Source organism: Sinocyclocheilus anshuiensis, unplaced genomic scaffold, assembly GCF_001515605.1.
Source record: "Sinocyclocheilus anshuiensis isolate Anshui unplaced genomic scaffold, SAMN03320099.WGS_v1.1 scaffold1231, whole genome shotgun sequence".
Lineage (NCBI taxonomy): Eukaryota > Metazoa > Chordata > Actinopteri > Cypriniformes > Cyprinidae > Sinocyclocheilus > Sinocyclocheilus anshuiensis.
Genome location: NW_015536698.1, coordinates 2,301,287 through 2,311,290, shown reverse-complemented (window position 1 = coordinate 2,311,290; position 10,004 = coordinate 2,301,287). Strand labels below are relative to the sequence as shown.

The window sequence follows — 10,004 nt, the reverse complement described above, 5'->3', positions numbered from 1 at the left end:
TCCACAAAAATGGCTGCTAGATGTTCAGCTTTTACCATAGATATTCAGGAGTTACCATGTAATACATTATATTACATTAAAATTACATAATAATATATATTATACGATTATATATATATATATATATATATATATTAAAACAGAGTCCATTAAAATAAAGTTATTTTAAATTGTAATGATATTTCACATAATAACTGTTTATTGTATTTTTTAACCAATTAAATGCAGCTTTGTTAAACATTAAAGACTTCTTTAAAATATTTAAAAATATATATATTTTTTAAAAATATCTTACAGATGCCAATGGTAGTTTGAATGGTAGTGTCTGATATAAAAACAAAATAAATATCAAATGATATATTAAAAATCAAAGAATTATATATAATTATACAGTTCAGAAGTTTCAGAAGTAGAGTGTGCAATGTTGAGAAATGTATAGACTGTATCAGAGTGTATAAGAGGTGACTAACAAACAGTACCTTCACAAGTTCCATGACTAGATAGAGCTCAGTGGGCGTATCCATCTCCTCAATCAGCATGATGATATTAGGATGCTTAACACGCCTCAACACTGCCACCTCACTCTCGATCAGGTGCTCCTGTGTGTTCAAAGCATGTGTCACAACAAATTCCCAACTATACAGCAACTCTCTGCATTCTTTTGCCTTTAGCTGCCGAGGCAAGAATTCCTTAGGTTTTCTCTTGCAGGAAACCAGGCAAACAGGAAATCAACTTCCTTGGTTAAAACACAGACTGAAATTAGATTATGAGACATTGGCCACCAATATAACTGCTGTTTACATATCATTCATACATGGCCAAAAGAATGTGAACACCCCTTCTAAATAATGGGTCTTGCTGTTCCAGTAATTCCAGTGAAAAGGAATCAAAATTCAGCAGCATACAATGCCATTACAACTTTGTTGCAACAGTTTGGGGAGGAACTTTACCATTCTAACCCCAGTAGATAAAGGGAGATCCATAAATAAATTTTTTACTGAGTTTGGTATAAAAGAGCTTGACTGGTCTGTACAAAATCCCTTAATGCCATTGAACACATTTAAGATAAATTGGGTCATTTGTTGGTCAGCTTTTCTCCCATGACTTGCAAAAACTGCAGCATGCTGGATTAATGGAAATACATAAAATATAATCTAATCAGCCATATTAAATGGACCAAAAAAAAATTTCACGGACCACCAAGACGTAAATAATTTGCATTGCAATAACCCAACCTTTCAGGCAGTGTTCAAAACTCATAAACAGCTATAATTGCATCATTATAAGGACAAAATATATGTATTATCAATAAAAACAATGCAAAACACAGTTTCATGGCTGGTAAGGAATATTTATAGCTGGTATTTTCTCAATTCACTCTCTCCATTGGCTGGTGTCGCAAAAAGTCTGTAAAGTCCAACTCACTTTGCCTCTGCATTTGTTTTTATCGATGATCTTCAGTGCAAACTCCTTTCCAGTGGATCTGTGGAAAGAAAGAAATAGAACAATAGACTTTGTTTCAGGGAGGTTAATGAAGGTCTGTTTTGAGTGCATTCCTCAGGAACCAATTTATAAGCTGGATGTCCTTTTTGTGCACAAGAGATCTTCCTTTGAACATTCTAGCCTAAAACACAAACAGGAAAACCTAATCTAGATGTGAACAGTATTATTTATGTATTTTAATCAGAGATCACGACAATAACCAACTTAGAAGGGAGAACAAACAAAATACAACACAATTCTATTGACCCCGAAGAGCTATTTTATCTTTTTCTGACACAACATAACAGAAAAACAAAACATTTTAAATTATTTTGTAACTTGTAATTTTCTTACCGTTCGACACACTCCTTTACCACAGCAAAGTTCCCGTCACCTATAACTTTGCCAATTTTGTACTTGTCCAAAATAGTGGAAGCAGCAAGGTTCCTGTTTCCATTAACTAAAGGGAACAAACCAATACATGAAACATATCAGACTAAAAAGAACATAATTTTCTTACCATATGATCAAAAATGTTTTCATGTGAAAAGTCATGAGTGTAGGGATGTTTTGTAAAACCACCAACATCCTCATCCAGCAATTCAAATTTGGTCAGAGCACTAGGCAGACAAATAGCCGAAGGTCATTCTGACTCATACAGGGACGTTTGCTCATACACAGCCACCACAGTGTGTGAAAGTGTGGGAGAGTGTGTGGTGGAGTGCCTGAGCAAATGTGGCACAGAGTGGCATGTGTCAGCACTTTCACCACCAAACCTTGTCAGGCCCCTGAAATGCCCTTTCGGGGACTTCTGGGCTTGAAACACACTAAGATCCAAAGTGAGTGAGGACATGACAGTGATTCATAGCGGGTGGACGTTTACCTTCAGGGCTCACACTGTTGTTATGTTGTTGGGGAGTCTCAGAGGAGCCGTTCACATTGATTGCAGAGGAGTGATGTGCTGGAATCTGCAAACAGAGACAAAATAAGTCACAAAGAACTAAAACATTTAAAACTCCTTAAAAGCACCATAGATGTTTTACTTACATACAATAGTGATAGGGCTGGGCAATATAACTAAAAAAGTATGAGTGATTTTTGTTTTCCAAACATCAAATGTAGCCGAGCATATTAAAAATGTATTTTTAAGTAAGTAAAAGTATTCAAGGCAGGGCCTTAACCATCATAGAATTGATCAATAGGTCAAGGCATGTTTTCAACAATGTTTTTCACAATGAAACAGTGCAGAATGAACATAAGGCACAGATATTACAATGGCGGTGTCATCACAGGAATAAAAAACATCTTAAAATATATTAAAATCAAAACCAGTTATTTTAAATTGCAATCATCTTTCACAATATTTCTATGTATTTCTGAACAAATAAATGCAGTCTTGGTGAACATAAGAGACTTCTTTCAGAAACTTAAAAAAAAAAATCTTACTGACCCCGAACTTCTGAATGATAGAGATTTACTGAACATAAGACTCCAGTGAACATTTCCTAAGCGATAATGCTAAGTATTATTCGAATCAGATTTTGATGAAATCATTTAGATTAATTTCTGATTCATAAAAAATCATAAAATGAGCTTTGCCTGAAACTGGTGAAGCTGTAAGTATATTGAATGAGCTTTAACTATGAATAGTCATTATTGGTAAAAATGCACATTTACCACCTTCCTGATTCACAAATCCATATTCCTGGTAATATAAAATAAGTATACATTATTACCTTACTTTATTAATTTCATTAAATCAAAACTAACGAAATATATCAGTTCATAGATATTAAAACGTGTCTTAGCAGTCAACAAGGTATACATTACATGCACGGATCTCAAAAGCCCAAATAAAAGTTAATTAAACGCATTGTGATATTTATCACCAAATCACCATGATGATCAAACCTCAGGAATTCATGCAGATTTATTCCTCAGGCAGCTAAAGGCAAAAGAATCCACAAATAATGAATGTTCGCTATATTGCCCAGCCGTAGTAAAAAGAAAAGCTGTGAACTGGATATACTGTAGCAGCTATGCGATTATACTAAACCTTCAAATAAAGCATAGTATTTTTTATCAATAGCATACTGCCATCTGACACTGAGCATCATCCTTAGTGAAATAAATGGTTGATGAGAAGACAGAGAACTGTCTGGAAGACAAACTGCGTGTGACTGTGATTGAAAAAAAAAAGGACTTACATTGTTTTAAATGGTCTGGCAATCAGTATGATTAAAAAGCCTGCATGTTATCTTGATTCAGCAGCCAAATAAGAATTAAACCGAAGTGACAGTGTCATGTGAGAGAACACTAAGTAAGCCAATGGAGACAAATACTGGCAGCACCCTGGTTAAAGCTGGTGTAATAGAGGCCACAGGATTCCTCTAGGTACACAAGTAACAGTTGGGTATTACAAGCTGTTTTGAAAGATTCAAATACTCCAGTGGATTGGAAGTTGAAATATACAGCCATATACTATGCTGTTAAAGTGACTGATACAATCATTTGTGTAAGATCCCAACTAAAAACGTGAATACCCAGAAGGAACTGCAGCTAATTTGAATGCTGCTACAGAAGGCAGACTTTCATAATACCTGTACAGAGAGACGGAGGGGGACTCCCATTCGCTTGTTGCAACTAAACTAAAGGCAAGTGGGAAGATATTTATGTAACCACAATGTTGGCGCGTTTGGTCTAAAATTAGCTTGAAATCTCAGGAACAATGTGCAAAAAACCTGCCTCACCGGCAACTTACCATCAAACCACTTATTCAGCCATATCTCCAGTATAAGAGCACAATAATGATAGAATACTATGAATAATTTGTTAAAGGCTGTTTCATAATAGAAATTCACTGTTTCTATTAAATATGCTATGAAATGCTATTTTCAGAAACTAGAAAATAGCATATTTCTAAGTTTTTGCAGACATTGGTCTTATACAGCTTTGTAGACTTAATATAATGTAATATAATTTTTACTTAAACAACATTTAACTTTGTTTCAGATTTTTTATCTCAGAGTCAGACATCATATTAGAGTTCCTTAAGAAAAATAAAATAAATAAATAAACGAGGCAATTTATGACATATAAGAGATTAAATTAATATGCATGACACTGGCCAAATAATTTATTATTTATTAATTTCAACTCCAAATGTCTGAATTGCAGACTTACTATCTTGACAAATCTAAGCATAATATATGACATGTCGAGCTCTCTTCTGAAAAGCTAAGTCATCCTTGTGAGATCCCTAAGGAAGTGGATCTCTCTCTCTCTCTCTCTCTCTCTCTCTCTCTCTCTCAAAAAAAACAACAACATCTGAGATTTCATTTGTGATTTTTCTATAAGTTGACTTTGTGTGTGCTAAACAACTCTCTATTCACTATTAAATCTACCACTAAATCCTGTAAAAATGAATGAAAGTGTCTCTTTGTCATGCAATTTATCCTTGTGCTTTCAAGAAGCTTTAAAGATAGCACCCGTACAAAAAAGAAGCTTACTGTCTGATAAACAGGTCAGTTAAGCAGATTAACACCAGGAGTTCTCGAGGCTATGATCATACTTGACTTTGACTTTTGGTTTAATTACAGATCTGTAGTCAGATCTCATGCCTAGACTCACAGTGCTTCCAAGAATAGGAGTGATTAGGCCTATCAGAGTGGATTTTCTGTTACAAGTGCTGTTGAAGACTTCTATGTCCTTACAAGATAATGTTGAAACAATACTGATGCTAAATGACCACTATAACTACTGAACACTCTCAAATGTTTTATGCACCTGGTATGGTGTGATAATTAGAAACTCTAATAAGGAAAATCAGGGGCAAGTAACATTTTATATATATATATATTGTTTAGCAAACCTACCTGCCTGTAAGAAACGTACTTTATATTTGTTACAATAGTAACAATACCATTAAAATATTTATGCTGTGAGTGATTTGAACAAACTATTGAATTTTTACACAATAAGTGACAAAGGCAACTGTAACAGAATAAAAGTAAATTAACCCACTGTCCCTAAAAGAAATATCATTGCTGTTAATATCACTGCCGAGTTTTATATAATGTATTAAAAGTGGACATAGATTCTTATATAACAAAACATAAAGTATTATACTTTTTATTATAATATATACTTTTTTTATATATACTGGTAAGCTTATAAGTCCAAGAACATATTTTGGTTAAACAATTTAATGAAACAATGTTCACTTCATATTTTAAATATTCAATATTTCAATTTTTATGTCAGAAATTGCCCCAACCGAACAGCCTTCATAAAATCTTGTATATTAGCTACCAGAGATATCACTGACATGTCATTCATGTTACCATTTAACAAACAACAAAGAAATAACAAGGTAAACGCTTGTATATATCATCAAAAGTATGAAAACTTTAGACAGCAGAAAAAAATACATAACTTCTAATTCAAAATCATTTTTCCTGAACCGTATTTTTTTCTTAAGGATAGGAAATAGTTAAGTTGTAAAGTGTCATCACTCTAACCTGAAGAAATGTTTGGGCATTACAACTGCTGCTTCAATTTGTTGTGAGGCAATAATTTCGGCAGCCTCACTAAACCTTTAATCATGATTGAGAGTGTTAAGATGCTGTCATCCATGAGTCAGCATCCAGAAGCCTGATCTTATTTTTGACTTGATGAAGAAATAATCTATTCTAAAACTCGCCATGTTTTGCTAGTAAACTGATTAGCAGCACAGTGGAAGCCTGTTGCCATGCCAACGGGTTTACCTTGAAATTGCGCATGCTGCGGGGGCTGGTCGGGGAGGAACTGGAGGATTTTGCAGATTTGGGGGTAGTGATTTGGCTGTTCGGCACTCCATTTACTGAGGATTGTGACAGAGAGGGAGGAAGAGGGAGGGAGACAGAGAACAGAGAAAAACACAACGTTACTTCTTACACTGCTTATTTTATGCTACACATGCATTGTCTTGGACATCATCAGTAATAGTGCTGAATACATTTCAGTCAGTTTGAAAAGGATATTATCTACTTAATGTCAGCTGGTCATGTGATTTCAACATGGCGGCTACCATGAGTAGGTAGTACCTGTACTACACTTAAAAATCAAGTATCATTTACATCTTTTTTCATTTACATCATCAAATTTCATTACTTCATTTTCATCAAACCTGTATGACTTACTTTCTTCCGCAGACAACAAAAAGACAAACAAAAGGCTTGTTTCCAAACGATGAGTCTATATGACTTGCCAATCTACTAAAATCATATAATTCTTCCCATTCATGGTAGCTGTCAAATTTTATTTGTGCAATTTTAATGTGTGATTTTATACAGTCATAAGCAGTGTTGAGGGTAATGCATTACAAGTAATGCAAGTTACGTAATCAGATTACTTTTTTCAAGTAACTAGTAAAGTAACGCATTACTTTTAAATTTACAACAAAATATCTGAGTTACTTTTTCAAATAAGTATGGCAAGTTACTTTGTTTTCCCATCTATTCCTGTCCCCGTGTTGAGAGAAATTGGGAGTGAGGTGCAGAGGCAGAGCACAGTTGCCAAAAATATAACTTTTGGGGGTTTTGTTATTAAAAAACAAATAAGCAAGCCTTCCCCAGAAGACAAAAAGTAATGCAAACGTAACATAATGCATTATTTTCCATAAAAAGTAAATAAGTAACACAATTAGTAACTTTTTTATTGAGTATACTGTAATGCATTACTTTCAAAAGTAACTTTACCCAACACTGAACATCAGTGAATTTAGATTAGGTTTGAGAGCTATGTGGAGGGAAATAACAACTTTCTGATTTTCCTCACACACATAATGTACATAACTGGAGTCTTTGTCTTACGTTAATGTACTTATGCTCAACCAAGGGCGCCGGAGTCCACTAGGGGGCCTCAAGATGACTTAAATTATTTAAAATAAGTCAAAACAAGCTTTAATAAAGGTTTGCATGTCTCAGAAAGCTATTGATATGCCCTTAATCACAAACAACTGAACAAGTAATTTAAATTCATGGGTTAAAAAGAATGGGAATCTTGAAGAACATTCAGCTCTTAAAACTTATGGAATCCTGAAATCTAATTATTTAATTTTAGTTGCTTATTTTAATATATGGACTCCCATAGTTTGTGTAACCTTGTCTTTACAGCTGAGAAACCTACAGTCAAGGTTGAGAGCCATTGTGTTGTGTACATGTACATTGTTTAAAACAAAAATACTTTACTGCTTGCCCAATGGCAGGAAAATGACCTTAAAATTGTCAAAAGAAGAAATTCCATCTAAACAGAACTACCACTCAGAATATGTGTATGGCTACATATGCGCGTGCAGCATAAGTCTCCTTGGCCTAGTCTTTTAACATACAGACACCACAAGGCTTCACGTGCACCACTCACCTAAAGCCAAATCCTCAAGGCTAAATCATAGAATTAGAGAAGGAATGGCTAAGATCTTTCTAAAAAGGTCACTTTAAAACAGTGTTATCAAGCATAAAACACTGTTTTTAATAGATCATGTCACCCAGATACATACAGTAGTAGTAGAAGAATTTAGCACAAAAAAACAATGCGCGTTATTGGAGCGCATCCCAAGTGCGTCAGAATCCACAGGGAGCAGGGATTTGTAGAAAAGCTGCTCTTGGCATTTCCTGCTGAGTTTGTCGATAGAGGCATGAGCAGATTTCTCTCCAGGCATGCAAGAGAGACTTTACAGTTCACGGGCACAGGAATTTAGGGTGTGTGTGTACTGCATTATCCAGTCTAAGCAGAAAGCAGATGAGGATGCCTGCATTTAGTGTACACATCCAATTGGTATGTCTGATAGATTAGAGTATGTGCATGCCAGGGTTCGGGGCAGTGGCCAGTGAGGGAGTTTTAAATAGCACTCTAGACTAGCTGATGGATTTGGAAAGGCCATGAAGGAGTGCTATTAGCATGATTGAAGGGTTAGGTGTCATGTACAGCTCATTCCACAGATGAATGTCCTTTAGGTAAATTCAACATCATATGGGGAAGATCCTCTCAAGACCCTCAAGAATTTCATAGGGCTGTCAGATTCTCTAGTTGTCAGCTCCTGTCCTATGTTAGTCTTGGTTATGGTAAAGGCATCAAGAACTAGCACATAAGTATCCGTTGTTCATAATGTAATGGATATGGTTGTGATTAAAAAGAATATGAACACATGACAGCCTACTTTTTACATATCAATGCCTATTCTGTATTTAGCTTGGCAGGAGCGCTGTTAAGCTGTGGTCATATGTGACCCTGGACCACAAAACCAGTCTTAAGTGTCAATTTTTCAAAATTGAGATTTATACATCATCTAAAAGCTGAATATATAAGCTTTCCATTGATGTATGGTTTGTTAGGATAGGACAATATTTGGTCGAGATACAACTATTTGAATATCTGGAATCTGAGGGTGCAAAAAAATCAAAATACTGAGAAAATCGCCTTTAAAGTTGTCCAAATTAAGTCCTTAGCAATGCATATTACCAATCAAAAATTCAGTTTTGATATATTTACAGAAGGAAATTTACAAAATATCTTAATGGAACATGATCTTTACTTAATATCCTAATGATTTTTGGCATAAAAGAAAAATCTATAATTTTGACCCATACAATGTATTTTTGGCTATTGCTACAAATATACCCAAGCGACTTAAGACTGGTTTTGTGGTCCAGGGTCACATATTAGCAACATTTTGTGGACAAAAAAAGTCCATTGACTATTATCAATAGACTAGCGATGTATGAAGCACAGCTTACGCAGAAGTAACTTCCAAAGCAAGCAAATTACTGTTGGTCAACTCAGTGAATCCACTTGAAGCAGCTGTGAAATCTGCATGAATATATCGCAAGAACTCTTACTGAAATGACTGGATTTTGTCCACAAAAATTTGCTGAACCATGATAAACGTGACCACACCTTTACTCAGTTCACATGTGAAGAGGTTAGCCAATCATAACAGAAGTCATTTACCTTTAGAAGTCTTAAAGGTACAGTAGAAAAACATTTTGTTTAATTCTAAGAGTCAAAGAGAGAGTAGAAATGGACATGTAAAACTAAATTATGACCTTTTTTTTGGTGAAATAAACCTTGACAAATACTTACTTGGTGATTTGACTGGAGACTGACTATTTGCAGAGAAGTGTCCTGCTGTTCTTCTCACTAGAGTGGAGAGAAAAGCTATTTAACCAGGAACAGCACATTTCAGGAAGGAGTGGGAGAAGGAAAATGACAGGAAGATATGTGAATCGCAGTTCTGCCCTACAAAGGCAAAAGACCTTAACTCGCTAGAGTGTGAAACTGAGAACAATGACTTTAAGGTTATTTACTTGTCCAGCCAAATTAATTATAGGTAGGACACTGGAAATGTAACAATTAGATGTTTTAGTAATGAAAATGATCTACATTAAAAAATTGTGAGCTCAAACTTGATTTTTACCCCTATTTTGAAGTTAATGTACTCTGCCTTTGCACTGTCTGCAAACGTGAGAAGTCACACCAAGGCA

General features: G+C 34.9%; 1 protein-coding gene across 7 annotated transcripts in view; it reads right to left on the bottom strand.

Annotated features, from left to right (window-relative positions):
- Positions 1–10,004, bottom strand: part of LOC107654992 (serine/threonine-protein kinase DCLK2-like) — a 54,623-nt gene that overhangs the window by 14,431 nt on the left and 30,188 nt on the right. For all 7 annotated transcript variants that reach the window (XM_016442378.1, XM_016442402.1, XM_016442385.1 and 4 more), the window contains exons 5-10: positions 9,604–9,660; positions 6,249–6,343; positions 2,366–2,450; positions 1,837–1,942; positions 1,426–1,483; positions 480–599 (exon numbers count right to left, since the gene is read on the bottom strand). In XM_016442378.1, the coding sequence (XP_016297864.1) occupies positions 480–599; positions 1,426–1,483; positions 1,837–1,942; positions 2,366–2,450; positions 6,249–6,343; positions 9,604–9,660 (521 nt within the window). The remainder of the gene's footprint in view (positions 1–479; positions 600–1,425; positions 1,484–1,836; positions 1,943–2,365; positions 2,451–6,248; positions 6,344–9,603; positions 9,661–10,004) is intronic.